The following is an 18,591-nucleotide window of genomic DNA, read 5'->3' on the forward strand; positions in this document are numbered from 1 at the left end:
GGCAAGCACTCTTACCAATAAGCCATATTCCAAGCCCCATTTGGGGCTTTTTTTTAAACCCTGAGCATGGAGTTAGCCAAAGGGGGCACCTAACTACATGATTGTTTCTGCTTTGTACCTAGCTGAACCAGAAGAATATGACTTTGAGCAATCGGTGCCAGGTGTTTGATCGTTTCCAGGACACAATTTCACAGCATGTTGTCAAAGTGGACTTCCTGAAACGAATCCACAAGAAGCATCCTCCTAACCGCCGTGTGCTCCAGTCGGTCAAAAGAAGAAGCTTGAAGGTAAGTCATAACCCAGTACTGGCAAGATGGCAAACTCTGGTTGCCTTCGTGGAATAGACAGAAAGTCATTGTCCCAGTTTTACATATAGGAAGCTGAAGCCCCAGAAATTTGTTTTTGGTGTCTCAGGAAGTAATGAGTATGATCATGTTTGAAAATAGTGGTTTAGGGGCTGGGAAGGTGGCTCAGTGGTAGAGCGCTTGCCTTGCATGCATCAGGCCCTGGGTTCTATTCCTCAGCACCATATAAGCAAAAAGCCAGAAGTGGCGCTGTGGCTCAAGTGGTAGAGCGCTAGCCTTGAGCTGAAGAGCTGAGGGACAGCGCCCAGGCCCAGAGTTCAGGTCCCACAACTGGACCCAAAAAGAAAGAAAGAAAGAAAATAGTGGTTTGGAATATGAGGAAAAAGTCCTGGTAGGCTGACATTCATCCTGTCTGTCTCATGTTGACCCCTCTCTGAGTGTCATCTTGTAAGATGAAGGTACAAGTGATTAAGCAGATCAAACCAAAATAAGGAGCTGTTCCCAGCTTGAGGAACTTTAAGAGAAAAATATCTGAACAGAGACTTCAATCTGTATTTCCAGGCTAGTGTTCATTTATCACCACGGCTTTAAATTGTAGTAGTATTATAACAGTACCTAACATTTCTTTGTACTTGATAGTTGCTGACAGTGTCCACAAAGGTTGAAAGATTTTCTTGGTTGAAAAGCATGTGGTGTTTTTCATAAAGTATTCAATCACTTCTTGTACTTAATCTGGAGGTCCTAACACTATGTTCATAAATAAACTTGATCTCTTTGGAAAGAAACACAGCAAGCTATATGTGCCTATGGAAACCAGCAGTTCTCAAACATGGCCACTTGGTGGCAACCACACTTTAAACTCAATCACTGTTCTGGTCACCTCCAGTGGGTGTCAGCTAGCAAGATGCTAACTGTTGGAAATTTTTTTTTGGTCCAGTTGTGGGCCTGAACTCTGGGCCTGGACGCTGTCCCTCAGCTCTTCAGCTCAAGGCTAGCACTCTACCACTTGAGCCACAGCGCCACTTCCGGCTTTTTTCTTTTTGCTTATGTGGTGCTGAGGAATCGAACCCAGGGCCTCAAGCATGCAAGGCAAGCGCTCTACCACTGAGCCATCTTCCCAGCCCCATCTGTTGGAAATTGTATAACAAACTCTTAACTGGACAAATATTTATGCTTCAGTTGAAACACAGTTTTCTAAAATTAAATTAAGATGTTTTCCATTAGAAGGAAATAGTAGAAGTGATATCTGTCATACCTCAATTTCATGGATCTAAAAGTAATCTGAACTAATTTACCATGCAATTTGGAAGAGAGCCTAACTGATGAAATTAAGAGGTCAGGAGGCTTGAATGAATCCTATCATTGTATTGTTCTCCCTGCCCTTTAGAAATATCCCCTTATTTGTTGAAGAGAAAATCAAGGTCATTGAATTGCCTGAAAGACATTTTGTTCTTGGACAGTTTAAGAGTGCAGTGAGTGAGGACTGTAGTACCTTAGGACAATGTCTTCATCTTTGATTATAGGAATGCAGGTAAAATCCGCTTGATATTGGCATTTGGAGTTTCTTCCCTGCCTACTTTTTCACTCTCCCCCAGGAGACAGCCTTCAACTAGCTACTGCTCCATCTCCTGTTCCTATTGCTGAGTGTCTCAGAAAGTCCATGGTACCTTCCAGGTGATAACGTCAAACTCCATGTTTCTTCAGTTTCTCCTCATATCCAAGTGAATATCCTGCCCAACCTATAGAAACCTCAGTCTCAACCTGACCAAAACCAAAAATCTTCTGCTGCTCTAAATCTACTCTACTCACATATTTCTTATTTCAGTTAGTGATAGTGGTCCCTACCCAGACCCTCTAGCCAAAATTCTGAAGCCATTTTCAAGTTCCTCTTTCCTTCTCCATAAGGACTTGGTCACAAATCTGTTGGTTTGCCAGGTACTTTCCAGTGTCTTTCTTACTATGTCTTTCATATCTCATGTTGCTCCCCTATGCTTATGTCCCTTTCATCTACTTAGAAGTTCCTTCTCAAATTCCAATTTGCTGTTCAAAATCTCCCTAATCTCAGCTGGACACCAGGGGCTCATGCCTATAATCCTAGCTACCCAGGAGGCTGAAATCTGAGGATCGCAGCTCAAAGCTAGCCCGGGCAGGAAAGTTCATGAGGCTTTTATCTCCAATAAACCACTAGAAAACAGGAAGTGGCACTGTGGTCCAATAGGTAGAGCACTACTAGCCTTGAGCTGAAGAGCTGAGGAACAGCATCTCCCTAATCTCAAGTACCTATCTATAAACTGGAATAAGCAATCTTCCTATAGAACATGTGGTATGGTATGTGTGTGTATGCATACATGCGTGCATATGTAGATATGTGATAGTACCTTAAACATTCCTCTAGGATGCGTTGCATTTTTTCATTCTTCTATGGCGTGAGTCATTGAGACTTCTGTCTTTGTGCAACAAAGATGTCTAATTGTTTCATGAGTCATAAATGAGTATATGACAAAAACTAACATTGGTCATTTATATTCATCAGGCCTCATGCCAAGCATTTCCATTATGAATGTGACCTCATTTAACTTCTTCCTGTTCACTCATCTCACAAACCTGACACCGGGTAATAAGAACCTAGAATACCACACAAACATTGTCTACTATCAGTCTTACATGATTAAGACAAAGCAGAAGTAAGCATACAGTGATTTCTGGGTTCTGCAGGCCTTGGACATTGATGAAGAAATATGAGGACCATGCCTACTGTTTGTATTGCTGTGCCTTTTCAGACTAGTGTGCTGTATCAAAGGGGTTGCAGAACAATTGCAACACACTAAGCTTCTTTGTCTTCAGTGGCCCCAATGTACCTCAACAGCAGCATACCAAGAAAGAATCATCTGGGCATATTGGTACTATGTGTCTTTCCTTCCTTCTATTTTGAACAGGTTCCTGATGCTATAAAATCTCAGTATCGGTTTCCACCTCCTCTCATTGCACCCGCGGCCATTCGGGATGGGGAGCTGATCTGCAATGGGATCCCTGAGGAATCACAGACACACCTTTTGAACTCTGAGCACTTAGCCACCCAAGCAGAGCAGCAAGAGGTGAGTGGAGGCAAAGCTGGGATTCTGAACCCAAACTTCCTGCCATCTCACCAGAGCTTTTATTGGAAGCAGCCTCTGTGTCTGTTACTCCCATCTCCACCCCACTCTCACCCTAACCCCTCAAGAGTTGAGTATTCCACAGAAAACCTCTGGCTCAGATCCCAAAGACAAGTAAGAGAACAACAGTCAACCAGGCTGCTCCTCTCCATTGGTCCTCCAGTGCTGCAAGCTGGGCAGATCTATATTGTAGGAAGAGATGAGTAGACCTGGCCAGGTATTGTTGTACACACCTATAATCCCACCACTCAGTAGGCTAAGACAGAAGGATTGAGAGTTTAAGGCCACCTGGGCTATATAGTGAGACCTTATCCCAAAAGAGAGGAGGGCGGGGAGAGAAACCAGTAAAAGACAGCCATAAATGCATGAGATGAGTTAGACCCCTAGAAAGGTTAGGTGATAGTGTTGTACACAAAACAGGTGCTGGGATACCTGCTGAATATTGGTCACAAGGTGAGCCTTATGGCAGAGCCAAAATGGGAATCCCAATCTCTTCTGACCATGGTGTTGCCTGCTGAGTATATCAACAAGTTTTGCTTGGAAAGAGAAATGGAATCCTACCAGGAGTCAAGCCTACCCTTTCTGGTCATTCACGATGGGACCTTGGAAACAGTGCTTGTTTGGCTCTGCTGTAGCCATGGCCGCAGTGGCAGGATGGACCAGCGCCTCCCAGGCCTCTCACCCTCCTCTCCTCTCCTCTCCTTCCATTGCAGTGGCTCTGTAGTGTTGTTGCGCTCCAGTGCAGCATATTGAAACATTTATCTGCTAAGCAGATGCCTTCGCATTGGGACTCTGAACAGACAGAGAAGGCTGATATTAAGCCTGTTATTATGACTGACAGCTCAATCGCCACCTCCCTGCAAACCGCTGACAAGGCACCTACACCTTCCCACTACCCCTTGTCCTGCCCCTCAGGGATTAACACCCAGAATTCCCTGAGCTGCTCTCCACCCCACCAGCCCTCAGCCCTAGAGGACATAAGTTGCAGTTCTTGTGCGGAAAAATCCAAGAGAGCCCCTTGTGGGACTGCCAACGGGCCAGTGAACATGGAGGTGAAAGCCAATGGCCCACACCTCTACAGCAGCTCCACTGATTCTACGGACCCCCGGCGACTTCCAGGCGCTAACACCCCCCTACCAGGCCTCTCACACCGGCAAGGCTGGCCCCGGCCCCTCACGCCACCAGCCGCTGGGGGGCTTCAGAACCACACCGTCGGCATTATTGTGAAGACAGAGAATGCCACTGGCCCCAGTTCTTGTCCCCAGAGGAGTTTGGTTTCTGTCCCAAGCCTGCCCCCTTCCATTCCCAGCTCTTGTGCCAGCATCGAGAACACCAGCACTTTGCAAAGAAAGACTGTCCAATCACAGATAGGACCTCCGTTGACAGATTCAAGGCCTCTGGGCTCACCCCCAAATGCCACCCGGGTGCTTACTCCCCCCCAAGCAGCAGGAGACAGTATCTTGGCCACAGGAGCCAACCAACGATTCTGCTCACCAGCTCCATCATCAGGTAAGTGCTCCTCAGCCTCAGTGACTTGGAATGATTTTATGTTCTTTCTAGTACATGGAAACTTAAAATTCTAAAATACTTATTTACTGTGAATGCCTCAGATGACTTCAATCTCTGTCTTTCTGTATTTCTATAATAGAAGAAAGGCATGTTAACCTGTCCTCATCTTGCAAATTTGGTTGCTTGGACTCCGAAAGCTTAATTGTTTTTTTTTAAGATGACCTACCAAGTCAATATCAGGACTAGAACTACAGCCTAGGTTTCCTTACTTCTCACCCTCCAAGCCTAGTTTTCTTTCTGTCTTGTTCTAGAAGAAGGCAGCATACTCTGGAACCATTGGGTTTGGCCTGAAGTTCTGGGTAACAGTTTGTGATCCACATAACAAAGAGACTAAAGCAACACTTGATGCAGATTCTCAGCCAGCCATTTGAGAAACTTCCATGTTGGGGAAGAAAGAACAGAAAGCCTTTCAGAATAGCTGCAGAGTGCAATATCCAAAGAGATGGTTCTGGCCCAGAAGCTTGCCCTTGGGCCATATGCCAAAGGGCAGTCCCTTAAGTCTGGCCAGTGTGAGCCTGTTCTCTCAGTTGTCCCCAGTTAACACTCAAGACCTTGAGATTGCTCACCCTAGCATCTGAACCGAATCTCACCCTAGCATCTGAACCGGGTTTCAGATGGTACTGGAACCCTCTGTCGTCTCTCCTGTCTGCACTGAAGCCAGCCTCTTAGTTAGGAGGCTTGGTAACCAGGTGACTGATTTCTCTGCATGGGAGCTCCCAGGTTGTGGGGCTGTTATTAGCCTATTTTATAATAGTATGGATAGATTTTGCACGTTCTCTCATACTTCAGCAGGCATGAATGGTAGAAGCAGGTATTGTTTCTGTAAGAGTAGAGGAGCAGCCAGGTGCCAGTGGCTCACACTTATAATCCTACTCAGAAGGCTGAGATCTGAGAATCACAGTTCAAAGCTAGCCCGGGCAGAAAAGTTTCATGAGACTCTGACTTCCAGTTAACCACTCAAAAACCAGAAATGGTGCTGTGGCTCAGCCTTGGTAGAGCACTAATTAAAGTCCAAGAAATGAAGCTACCTCATCACTTTGCCCAGAGAGTGGGTTACAGTGGTACTCAGTACTCTGGAAACTCCTGCATGCTCAGGTACATTGTTCCATCTGCCCATCCTCACCACACGTTTTTAGCTCTAGGAGTTCCAGAGCCTATGGGTTGAGAATCAAGAAGGGAACATCACCTGGGGTCCGAAATCCAGACCTGTCTCAGCAGTGGGGGATTGGACCGGTAGGTTTCCCTCGGGTGTTACGTAAGTAACAGTCTTCCTGCTCCATCCCCAGATGGCAAGGTCAGCCCCGGCACGTTATCCATAGGAAGCGCTTTAACCGTACCCTCTTTCCCAGCCAACTCTACTGCCATGGTGGACCTCACCAATTCACTTCGAGCATTTATGGATGTCAATGGAGGTGAGTGAGTGAGCAGCTATGGTGAATGTGGTGTCCCTGAGCAGCATTTGGCTCATTTTGAAGGAAGAAAATGGGGACTTAATTTCAGAGAGTTAGGGAGACTAAGGAGTATCTATCTATTTGGGTAGAATAGTGAGATAAGAAAAAGGGTTATGGGCTGGGAAGGTGGCTCAGGGTAGAGTGCTTGCCTTGCATGCATGAGGCCCTGGGTTCGATTCCTCAGCACCACATAAGCAGAAAAAGCCAGAAGTGGTGCTGTGGCTCAAGTGGTAGAGCGCTAGTCTTGAGCTGAAGCGCTGAGGAATAGCTCCCAAGTCCAGAGTTCAGGCCCCAGGACCAATAAAAAAAAAGAGAGAGAGAGAGAGAGTTGTATCTCCTGCTTCTGTACATTAGCATAAATACATAATCAAAGGTGAAGGGTGAACCTAAGAAAGATAGAATCACTTTAGGCAGGTCATCTGGACTTGCTTCCAGAGAGAGAAGACCTCCTCTGTGGGGAAATCTAAAGTCAAGGATGACAGGAAAGGTCTTGATTGCTATTTAGAGGATGAGTAGAAAATCAAGTCTTTGTTAGACATCTAAACCCTCCCCTATAGACAGGCAAGTTTCCTAAAACTAGTTTTCCCTCCTACAGGAGGCCCTCTGCACAGGCTTCACTGGGGCTCTCTGTTAGTGCAAATGACAAAACTAGCTGCCTAGCTCCATATTTTATTTTCATCTCAGCTTTTTAATCTTTTTCTCTTTGGTTAATAGAAATTGAGATAAATATGCTGGATGAGAAGCTGATCAAGTTTCTGGCCTTGCAGAGAATACATCAGCTTTTCCCTTCCCGGGTCCAAGCTTCACTGGGCAGTGTTGGGACGCATCCAACTGCTTCCGGAGGCCACCACACAGAAGGTTCGCATGCATGTACGTGCCACCCCACCATCAGATCTTTCATCTGGTGTGTGTGAATGACCACCTTGCCTTCATGGAGAATCTCGGTAGCTTAGATCTTGTATGTCTTTGATAGGCTTAGTTTAAAAAAAAAAAAAAAAAAGCACCATGGTTTTTTTCTCAGCAGGAATGAGATGACAACATAAGCTTGCTATCAGACTCAAAGCAGTCTGCCGTAACTCTTTGATACATGTCCACTGTGAGACACAGCAAAGCAGCCACCAGTGCTTTGGGATGTGTGGTGTGCTTTCTAAATATTTGTTTCTAATTGATCTAGAAAGGTTTCCCAAGAGAGAACTCTTGAAGTTCAAAATGAGAAATAGGATAATAGTGGGGAAGATTTGTTTTTTTCTTGTATTCTATTCAGTTTTCTCTGAGTATTAACCCTTAAGAGCCTTGTTGCTTCAGAGTGTGGTAACCAGACCAGCAATAGCATCTCCTGAAAACTCCCCACACACAACTGAGTCAGAATTTGCTTCCTCTCCCCCCACCCCCGCCTACACACACAACACACAAACGTCTTTTGGGGGGCTGGGGATTGAACCCAGGGCTTTGTTTCTATTAGGGCTACCACTGAGCTATATACCCATCTCAGAATCTGCATTTTAACAAAATACATAGATGATTCGTATGTACATTAAAGTTTGAGAAACACTGGTCTATGCCTTCTATTTTTCAATGTTCTCCTTTTAGAGTCACCTGGAATGTCCCTGGTAAGCTAATCTAGCAACCCAGGTACTTAAAGTACTAGTGCCCTTGAATTCTGTGACCATGTCCAAATAAAGGTTGGAAATGTGGTTGGGAGAGAAGGCCTCTCCCCAGAGCAGCTCAGTGTCAGTTGTTAGTTTGCAAACATGAGTCATCCATTAAGATTTTGTCCAGTCCAGGAGCCAAACATCCAGGTTTTGTTGATTTGTGGTTGGGTCACAGGTTCTGAGTTTCTGAATGATCCTATTGTGTTTGTCTTGTAGTGCAAAGGAAGGAGGTACAGGCCCGAGCTGTGTTCTACCCCCTCTTAGGGTTGGGAGGAGCTGTGAACATGTGCTATCGAACCCTCTACATCGGGACAGGTGAGCCAGCCAGGAAACCAGGAGAAGCACTAGGCTAAAGAAGAGTGAGGCAAGCTCTTTCCAGAGTTGATTGGTTTAACCCAGAAAATATGCAATACAAAGGAGACTTAAGAAACAGGACAGTTCAGTGGAGTGGATCATTTGCTCTGTGTCATGAGACATCAATAACGGTCCATCTGGTTGCTGCTGGGAAGGCATCTGAAACAGAATAGAAAGACCCAGGCCTGTCACTGAAAAGGGACGGGTTCATACATGCCCAACACTCACCTTCGGTACTCATAGAAGTAGCCCATCCCCTTTAGTAACTCATGCTTCCCTCCAGGTAGCAACCATATGTTCTAAAGCAGATAAGCTACAAGGACAGTTGTTAGCAAGGGGGTTATTCAAAGATACATTCAAGGACCCTGAGCTACCTGCCCCTTGAGGTCTCTCTTAGCACCTATCCAGAAGCTAACTCCCTCACCTCCCCCACATACACCTTACAGTCTGTTCTGCGTTCCTTTCCTCTCCTGCCACTCTGCAGGAGCTGACATGGATGTGTGCCTTACAAACTATGGTCACTGTAACTACGTGTCCGGGAAGCACGCCTGCATATTCTACGATGAGGTGAGGGATGGAGATGGGGTGGGAAGGAGCTTTCCCAACCTGAGACCTCTTTTTGGTACTAGAGCTGGGGTAATCTTTTCTTCCCTGTCTCAGTATGAAGGTTCCATGTCTACCTGTATCCAGAAGAAAGGCTTTTGGGGGGTGCTGTAGGGGTAGCTGAGGTTTAAACTCAAAGCTTCACACAAGATAGAGTCTAGCTTTTTTGGGGGGGGCGGAGGGGTCAGTTGTGTTCCTGGGCACTGTCCCTCAGCTCTTCAACTCAAGGCTAGCACTGTACCACTTGAGCCACAGTGCCACTACCAGGCTTTTCTGCTTATGTGGTGCTGAGGAATCAAACTCAGGACCTCATGCATGCAAGGCAAGCACTCTACTACTGAGCCACCTTCCCAGCCCCTAGAGTCTAGCTTTTTGTCCAGGACTGTGCCTGGACAATGATCTGCCTGTTTTAAGTTTCCTACTGTAGCTGAGATGACAGGTGTATGCCACCCCACCTATCATCTGTTTCACTTTGAGTCTCAGACTTTGCTATCAGCTGGCCTGGAACCTCAATCCTCTTGATCTCAGCCTACCATGTTAACGTATGTAGATCCAGCTATTGGTTGAGGAAGGGTCACTCAAACTTTTTTTTAACCAAGCTGGCCTGAAACAACAGTCCTGATTTTGGCCTCCCACATAGCCTAGGTTTACAGTATGAGCAACTGCATCTGGCTAGGGCTAGCTTTTCTGTTAAGACTGGTCAGAGACACAGCAGTGGGAACCTACCCTAAACCCAGAGGAGTGGCCAGTATGGAAGGAAGCAAATTATGTGGCTATATCACTGAGTTTTGTCATTGTCATGTGCTAGTGAAGGTACCAGTGCTAAGGAGGCAGGGGAAGGATGGGGGAGAGCAGAGGCTCTGGCCACTAGAAAAGTAGGTTGTCACAAGAAGGGAATTCTTGAGCCCCATTCTGAAAGAGTGAGGCTGTGATTGAGGAAGAATATGAGAACTCCCTGGGACATAAGGAGCTGCCTTCTTGTGTCCTTTCTCCTTAACCCCAGGCCTCACACAGCAGACCACACATCTTATCTCCCCTCCTCCTCCTCAGAATACCAAACATTATGAGCTGTTAAACTACAGTGAGCATGGGACAACGGTGGACAATGTGCTGTATTCATGTGACTTCTCTGAGAAGACCCCGCCAACCCCCCCAAGCAGTATTGTTGCCAAAGTGCAGAGTGTCATCAGTAAGTTGGAGCAGAGTCCTGTGGCCACAAAGCTAAGACCACAGTCACAGTAGTGGTGCCATGCTGCCGATAACCTGTGCTCTCTTGCCTTCCCAGTCCCATTGGTCAAGTTCTCATTGCTGGTGGGCCCAGGGAAAGTCACTGAGAAGCAATGCTGAATATCCACGTGTATATCAGACTTATTTGCAGACTTCAGAATCCACCAGCCCTTTCTGAGCATCCCTCACCCCCTGGTTATGAGGCAGTTGGAATGGGGAGAGGTGGGGCCCACTTCTGGCAAACAACCTAGATAGGTCAACACTCGTTGTTCCTTTCCTATGACCATCCCCCTTTTTCCCAGGGCGTCGCCGGCACCAGAAACAAGATGAAGAGCCAAGTGAGGAGGCAGCCGTGATGAGTTCCCAGGCCCAGGGACCCCAGCGGAGACCCTGCAATTGCAAAGCCAGCAGCTCAAGCTTGATTGGGGGCAGTGGGGCCGGCTGGGAGGGAACAGCCTTACTGCACCATGGCAGCTACATCAAGCTGGGATGCCTGCAGTTTGTCTTCAGCATCACTGAGTTTGCGACCAAACAGCCCAAAGGCGATGCCAGCCTGCTGCAGGATGGGGTCTTGGCTGAGAAGCTATCTCTCAAGCCCCACCAGGGCCCTGTACTGCGCTCCAACTCCGTTCCCTAAGGCTAGTAGCTAGCAGCCACTGGCCTAGACACCCATCCAAGACTCCTGCAATGCAAAAATGTACACAAACCAAGCCCGGGTGTTTTCTATACCAGAAACCCTTCAACTACAATCTTTGCATGAAATGAAGAAAACCTTTTGACTTTTTTAAAACTCCTTTTTCTTTTCTCAAGTTTTAGGGGGCATTTGCACATATATTTGTACTCAACATTTCATGGGAAAGCGGCAGACCGAGCTGAGGAACAGTGTGGGCAGGGAGGGGAAGGCCGTGGTGTGGATACTTCCTCCAACACAAACCCTTCCCCCCACCACCCCCCTCCCCCTCGCCCGCCCACCCACCCACCCACCGTTGTAAAATAATCAGAAACTTGTTCTATTTTGTGGCAGTGACAATAGTTTTATATTAAAAGAAAAAATACAGTTTTCATACAGCAAAATCTATACAATATCATTGTTTTATTTAATATAAAGATCGCTACCCACCCTCCTTCCATGGCTCCCACCCTCCAAGTTATTTTCCCTTTCTGCAGCGGTTGCACTAAGGTAGCTACTGTGTATTATGGACAAATGAGATGAATTCTTTTTCTGGCTGTCCATCTATTTTATTTCAAATAAGGAAAAGTGTATTTGGATTTTGTGTAAATACATCTAGTGATGACCTTTTTTCAATGTTTTTAAAAACTGTGTACAGTACTACATGTGGTAGAGCGTTTTCTCAAATTGTCTATTGTAGCAAAAACGTTTTTGTCGTAAACCTGTTTTGTCTCTTTTTGTTCTCTTGCCACTTCTCTTCCTCCCACCCCTGGTTCCCTTTTCTCTTCCCTCACCCCCACAACTAGTACCAATGTACATAGTAATTGTAATGTTTTAGACTTTACAGAAACTTTCCTGTATTCTGTATATAAAAAACAAAAATACTCCAAATTATGTTTTCTGCCTGTCTGTCCTACCTGTCATCACCCTTGGAGGGGAACTACCCTGAGATCTGGATTTAAGGGGTGGCAAGAGGGGAACTCTTTGAACAGGTCTCTCAGTCACAAAGCAAAGCTTGGGAGTGAAAAGAGATGTTAGATGAGTGAGCCTAAGCTGGGTAGAAAACAATGGAAGGGTGAGTGCTGTTTCTCTGGAGAGCCCTAATATAGTAGGATCCAGGCAGAGAGTCTGGACCATTCTAGATAGTGTGATTTGCAGTCCTAGTTAATCCACTGCTGTTTCATTCAGAAAACAAGTACTGCATTACCTCAGTTCTAAAGTTCTGGGTCCCCCTCATGAAGCCAAACTCCTTTTCCTCCTCCATACTTGAGTGAAAGGCATTCCTAGTTAGTTCTTTGTGAGGACAGTTTTCTTTCTAGAATCAGCACTATTAGAGTAAATAAACCCAGTTTGTGTATTAGGATTTTGCCTTGGGTTAGAAAATAATGCATCCACAACCTTCTTCCACAGCACTATACATAATTGCAATATCCACCGTGTGGTTAAGTAGGAAACAACCCCAGGACTCTATCTGCCCGGGTTTCCATCTACCTATATAGTTTTATCTCCACTATTGCTCCCTGCCAGTACCTGATGGGTTTCTCAACTCCTTAAAGGCAGAAGCTTTGGATTCTCAGTATAAACAAGGGCAAGTACTGCTGGGCAATTTTTTTTTTTTTTTTTGGTCCATGGGGATTGAACTCTGGGCTTGGGCACTGTCCCTCTGCTCTTCAGCTCAAGGCAAGCGCTCTACCGCTTGAGCCACAACACCACTTCCAGTTTTCTAGTGGCTTATTGGAGATAAGGGTCTCACAGATTTTCCTGACTGGGCTGGTTTTGAACTGCGATCTTCAGATCTCAGCCTCCTAAGTAGCTAGGATTACAGGCATGAGCCACTGGTGCCCGGCTACTTCTGGCTTTTTCTGTTTATGTGGTGCTGAGGTACAGAATCCAGGGCTTCATGCATTGCAAGGCAAGCACTCTACCACTGAGCCATCTTCCCAACCCATTGCTGGGCAAATTTAAGTGCCAAAACAGGTGTTAAATCATATCCTGGCTTCCTCAGGCAAAGCCCTGCAAAGTTCCTTGGCCAGGAGTGCCCTTACCCATGATTCTGTAACTGTCCTTACCCCACTCACAACCATAGTAACTTCCATTGAGTAATGGAGCATCTTATTTCTACCACCCATTCCAGAGGCAAATTTCCACCTGATGGGCAGTAACAGGTTTTTATTATCTTCACACTTCCCTCAGAAAGGGAGTGAGGCGGAGCACTGCTATAACTCAACAGACAGGAGAGTCAACCTGGACTGCATGTATAATGAGTTCCGAGCCAGCCAGACTGGGCTACTTCAGAAAAACCCTGTCTCAAAAATTTAAGGATGGGGGGGGGGAGGTCCTGAGATTGGGAGATAGGACAGATTTAACTACTTACTCCACTTTTGAATACTGCCACCTCTCTGATAAGTATGACCAGAACAGAAAAGCTACAAGTTGAGGGCTGGATGATGTCAGAATGAGAAATTGAAGGATTGGTTCGTTGAGGGAAAGACTTTTTTAAGAGGACTGAACTCTTAAACACAAGCCCATTCATGTTCTCTCCTGAAAGGGGAGAGCCTTTACATTCTCACACCTAGAGTAAACAGATTATTCATTCAAGCACATGCGTTGGTGGAGACTACAGATGCCTGCACAGCTTGGCGGGACTCTGCCCAAAAAGGCACTGACACCTACGTGGTTCTTGCAGGCTCACACCCTGAAGGGTGATCCGAAGGCCCCGCAGGCACCAACATACCTGTTAGTGACAGATGGACGAACACCCGAGGCAGGCATTTGGGAACACGCCTAGAGGGCGCACCCAGGGCCCTAATGCACACATGCCACCTGAAGGTGTCCGCACGCACAGGCATACGGCCAGACGCACGCCTAGGGGGCGCTCGCAGGGCCCACGCAAGCGCGCGCACGCGCGCACGCCCCCCTCCGCCTGGCCTCCCTTCCGCCCCCGTCCCCGCCCCCGCGAGGCCCTGTCGCGCGCGGCGCCCTTCCAGGCCTGAGCTGGGCGGGGCGGCGAGGCCCGCGGCGGGAAACCCGCTGGGCAGCCGGCATGGAGGCGCTGCTGCTGGGCACGGGACTGCTGCTGGGAGCCTACGTGCTCATCTATTACAACCTGGTGAAGGCCCCGCCGTGCGGTGGCCTCGGCAGCCTGCGGGGCCGCACGGCCGTGGTCACGGGTGAGTGCAAGCGTGGGCAGGCGGCGGCCGGGCGGCCGGGCGGCGGGCCGCGTCCCTGCGCGCTCACCCGTCTCACCTGCAGGTGCCAACAGCGGCATCGGGAAGATGACGGCCCTGGAACTGGCGCGCCGCGGAGCGCGCGTGGTGCTGGCTTGCCGCAGCCGGGAGCGCGGGGAGGCGGCCGCCTTCGACCTCCGCCAGGTGAGGGAATGCGGGCACGGGTGGGACCACCAGTCAAGGACACATCGGGACCCGGGGACCAGCCAAGCCGCGCGGGAACGCCAGTTCCTGGGAGAGCCGCGCGGTTCGTTAAGCTCCCGGAAGAGAGTGCACTGAGTGCTCTGGTCACACAGGGAAGGAGCACCAGGGATCCTGAAGGAAGGCATTGCTAGTCGGAGATGTGTAAGGATCAGCCGGAGTTAATGAAGAGCAACAAGGGAAGAGAGCAGCAGAGAGAACAGCATGTGCGAAGGCCAGGAGGATAGTCTAATTTGACACGCAGGGAGAGATTTGATGAGACTGAAATACAAGTTAGGAAGAGGAGCGCCAGACTGAAGGTTCTGGAGGTCCTCATAGAGCCTAACGACGAGTTTGAACAGTAGAGCTCAGGGAAGGGTCCTTAACAGGACATGAATTGTCAGAATAGACTGGGGTCAGGCAGAGGGCAAGAGGAGACCAATGAAAAGTCTGTTATACTAGGTCATGGTGGCCCACATCTGTTCTCCCAGCACTAGGGAGGCTGAAGCAGGATTGTTAAGTTCAAAACCTGCTTGGGCCATATAGTGAGTTGGAGGCATTGTCTTTTTGTTTTTGTTGGTTTGATTTGGTTTGGTTTTTTTGTTGGTCATGGGGCTTGAACCCTGGGCTTGGGTGCTGTCCCTCAGCTCTTCAGCTCCAGGCTAGCACTCTACCACTTGAACCACAGCACCACTTCTGGCCTTTTCTGTTTTTGTGGTGCTGAGGAATCAAACCCAGGGCCTCATGCATACAAGGCAAGCACTCTATCACTAAGCTACCTTCCCAGGTCCGGCATTGTCTTTAGAAAGAAAAGTCTGAGCCGGGCGCTGGTGGCTCACGCCTGTAATCCTAGCTACTCAGGAGGCTGAGATCTGAGGATTATGGTTCAAAGCCAGCCTGAGCACCAATTAACTACCAGAAAACCAGAAATGGAGCTGTTGCTCAAAGTGGTAAAGCACTACCCTTGCACAAAAAGAGCTCAGGAACAGCACCCAAGCCCAGAGTTCAAGTCCCATGACTGACAAAAAAAAAGTCTGTTATAGATTTTAGGGTAATAACACACACCCAGTACAGAATGCAAACTGATCATGGTATTTTACATTTAATACAGCAACGGTTAAAGATAGGTATTGCTATATTATTCTCCTTTTTTCCACTGCCAATCCTGGGGCTTGAACTCAGGGCCTAGGCACTGTCCCTGAGCTTCTTTTGCTCAAGGCTAGCACTCTACCACTTCAGCCACAGCACTACTTCTGACTTTTTCTGTATATGTGGTATTGAGGGATCAAACCCAGAGCTTCTTACATGGTAGGCAAGCACTCTACTGCTGAGCTACATTCCCATCCTATTATTCTCCTCTTATACAGTGAGAGAACTGAGGTCCAGAGCGATTAAGGATCTTGCCCAAGGTCACATGATAATAAAAGGCAATCTATACAGTTATTCATTACATCCTAATGCATGGTGCAAAACTTAGTAATAACAGCAGAAGGTTCCAAGGGAGAGGGAATAGGAGGAAGGTTCTTGGTGACAATCCCAGCCCTTGCTGATCCACAGGAGAGTGGAAACAATGAGGTCATCTTCATGGCCTTGGACTTGGCCAGTCTGACCTCGGTGCGGGCCTTTGCCACTGCCTTCCTGAGCTCTGAGCCACGGCTGGACATCCTCATCCACAATGCCGGTGAGGGGTAAAAGGCCTTGCAGGGTGGGTGGTGGGTGGCCAGGGGCAGTCACCACCTCCAGCTGGGACCTGCTAGGGATCAGTAGACACTTGGGAAGGATACCCCCTAATGCTGTCTCACAAAGGGGGATGCTGGGGCCTGGGGGCTCCTTCTCACACCTAGCCTCTGCTCCAGGAATCAGTTCCTGTGGCCGGACCCGTGAAACCTTTAACCTGCTACTTCGTGTAAACCACATCAGTCCCTTCCTGCTGACACACCTGCTGCTACCCCACCTGAAGATGTGTGCCCCCAGCCGAGTGGTGGTGGTGTCCTCAGCTGCCCACAGACGTGGACACTTGGACTTCACACGCCTGGATCAACCAGTAGTAGGCTGGCAGCAGGAGCTGAGGGCATATGCTGACAGTAAGCTAGCCAATGTACTGTTTGCCAGAGAGCTTGCCACCCAGCTTGAGGGAACTGGTGTGACCTGCTATGCTGCCCATCCAGGTGAGGTGTGGCTCTGGAGCTGTCCTGATCCTCTTCTATTCTTTTTTTTTTTTTTGGTCGTGGGGCTTGAACTCTGAGATTGGGGACTGTCCCTGAGCTCTTCAGCTCAAAGCAAGCGCTCAACCACTTGAGCCACAGTGCTACTTCCAGTTTTCTGATGGTTAATTGGAGACAAGAGTCTCATAGACTTTCCTGCCTGGGCTGGCTTTGAACCAGGATCCTCAGGTCTCAGCCTCTTGAGTAGCTAGGATTACAAGCGTGAGCCACTAGCACTCAGCTCTTGTGATATTTGAGGGTCCACCTTAAGCATTTTAGCTTTTACTTGAGTGAGATAATTGATGAGTAGAATCATTCTTGCCTTTAAAGGGCAAAAGATTTATACAATGTCATTAGAAACCAGAGTTTTCATACTTGCCTTTAGAGAATAGACTACCCCAGGAGAATGAGATCTACTTTGCCTATATTACTGTACTATGCTTTAGAAAATCATTACCTAAGGCCATTAGCAATTATAGTAATAATAATAACCCAACTAATTTTTATTAAGCTTTTATTACAACTCCAGATCCCTAATGCCCAAAACAGTAGCTTGTACACAGAGGTACTTAATATACACTGCTAAGAAAGGAATGAGGCTCCAGCTAAAAGAAAAGATGGAGAGAGATTTAAGAGGCTGGAGAGACAGTGTGACCAAAATCTGAGAGAATAAGTAATTTTGGGGGAAGAGAGGAGGCTTCTATTGGGAAGTGAGTGAAGTCACCTGTGGGAGCAGAGTTCTTGGTAGATATTGCCCTAGCTTCCTTGGAGCTAGATTCTGTCCAGTTCTAGCTCTATTCCTGCTGCTTATATCCGGTGCCTTCACCCATCTTCCTCCCCATCTTTCTGCCCATAGGGCCTGTGAATTCAGAGCTGTTCCTGCGTCATGTTCCTGGATGGTTGCGCCCCCTTTTGCGCCCACTGGCTTGGCTAGTGCTCCGGACACCCAGAGGGGGTGCCCAGACACCCCTGTACTGTGCTCTTCAGGATGGCATTGAGCCCTTCAGTGGCAGATACTTTGCCAATTGCCATGTGGAGGAGGTGTCTCCAGCTGCCCGAGATGACCGGGCAGCTCACCGGCTATGGGAGGCCAGCAAGAGGCTGGCAGGCCTTGGGCCTGGGGAGGATGATGACCCCAATGAAGAGCCCCAGCCTGAGGATTCAGCGGCCCCATCTTCTCTGAGCACCACCCACCCTGAGGAGCTTACAGTTTCTGAACTTTACCCTGGTGCTCAGAGTTTACCAGACTTGTCTAAATTGACACGCCGAATTCAGGTTAAAGCTGAGCCTGAGCCCTAAAGCTCCTAACTCCCGGGCTTAGATGCTTTTTGTAGCACTTTATGACCCCTAAAAACCTTAGCTGTGTGCTAGGCCATGCCCCTGGTACCCAGGGGTTGCCATTTTTACCTCTGTGATTACTTTGTGAGGTCTCTTGGTATGTCTCAGGCAGCTCTTTTACTGGTGAGAGAAATAATGGGTAACAACTCCTTCTTAAGAGAGACAGTAACCTCAAAAGTTAGGGTAAAGGGTAACACACCAGACACTGTACTGCTCAGGAATTTGAATTTCAGATTTCCAGGCCCCACCTGGGTTGACTGTGATAAAAGCTCTGGAGCAGGGCCAGGGAATTTGATTCAAAGCAGTGCCAACAATGAGCATCGCTGACCTGAGCCCTTTGCAACCATCCAGCCAGGTAGTTATAATACCCGCATTCCTTAGAGACAGCGTTCAGCGCTGGAGGGAAGGACTCAGCCCCCTGGGTTCAACTGGTAAGAAGAGCAGAGGACTGAGATTTGAACCTAGGGGGTCTGATGCTAGGGCCCGCCCAATGTAAAGTGGGTGCTGGGAAGTAAGGCGGCTCAGAGCTGTTGTTTCCGAGGATGCTGGGGGTGGGGGTGCCTTCCAGGGTGTTGGAGGGCTGGGACCCCCAGCAATAAAGCGCGTTGACTGCCAAGGCTCTGCCTCTCTCTACTTGCCGGCCCCGCCTTCCGCCGCCG

At 48.1% G+C, this 18,591-nt stretch overlaps 2 protein-coding genes across 3 annotated transcripts in view; both read left to right on the plus strand.

The window, feature by feature from the left end:
• Positions 1-11,877, plus strand: part of Phf12 (PHD finger protein 12) — a 49,329-nt gene extending 37,452 nt beyond the window's left edge. The window contains exons 7-15 of one of the 2 annotated variants that reach the window (XM_042692617.1): positions 123-287; positions 3,242-3,400; positions 4,171-4,966; positions 6,313-6,438; positions 7,192-7,335; positions 8,346-8,444; positions 8,968-9,050; positions 10,137-10,275; positions 10,616-11,877. In XM_042692617.1, coding sequence (XP_042548551.1) covers positions 123-287; positions 3,242-3,400; positions 4,171-4,966; positions 6,313-6,438; positions 7,192-7,335; positions 8,346-8,444; positions 8,968-9,050; positions 10,137-10,275; positions 10,616-10,950 — 2,046 coding nt within the window. In that variant the 3' untranslated portion in view covers positions 10,951-11,877. Of the gene's footprint in view, positions 1-122; positions 288-3,241; positions 3,401-4,170; positions 4,967-6,162; positions 6,260-6,312; positions 6,439-7,191; positions 7,336-8,345; positions 8,445-8,967; positions 9,051-10,136; positions 10,276-10,615 lie in introns of those variants that run through there. The other variant, XR_006149435.1, reaches the window with a different exon arrangement.
• Positions 11,878-13,957: 2,080 nt separating this feature from the next.
• On the plus strand, positions 13,958-18,553 carry Dhrs13 (dehydrogenase/reductase 13). Its single transcript, XM_042692681.1, has 5 exons — positions 13,958-14,153; positions 14,236-14,354; positions 15,948-16,071; positions 16,247-16,558; positions 17,451-18,553. The coding sequence occupies exons 1-5, from the start codon at positions 14,027-14,029 to the stop codon at positions 17,891-17,893; spliced, it is 1,125 nt and encodes a 374-aa protein (XP_042548615.1). The 5' UTR covers positions 13,958-14,026; the 3' UTR covers positions 17,894-18,553.
• Positions 18,554-18,591: the final 38 nt, after the last annotated feature.

This window comes from Dipodomys spectabilis, unplaced genomic scaffold (assembly GCF_019054845.1).
Source record: "Dipodomys spectabilis isolate Male_0828 unplaced genomic scaffold, ASM1905484v1 ptg000004l, whole genome shotgun sequence".
Classification (NCBI taxonomy): domain Eukaryota; kingdom Metazoa; phylum Chordata; class Mammalia; order Rodentia; family Heteromyidae; genus Dipodomys; species Dipodomys spectabilis.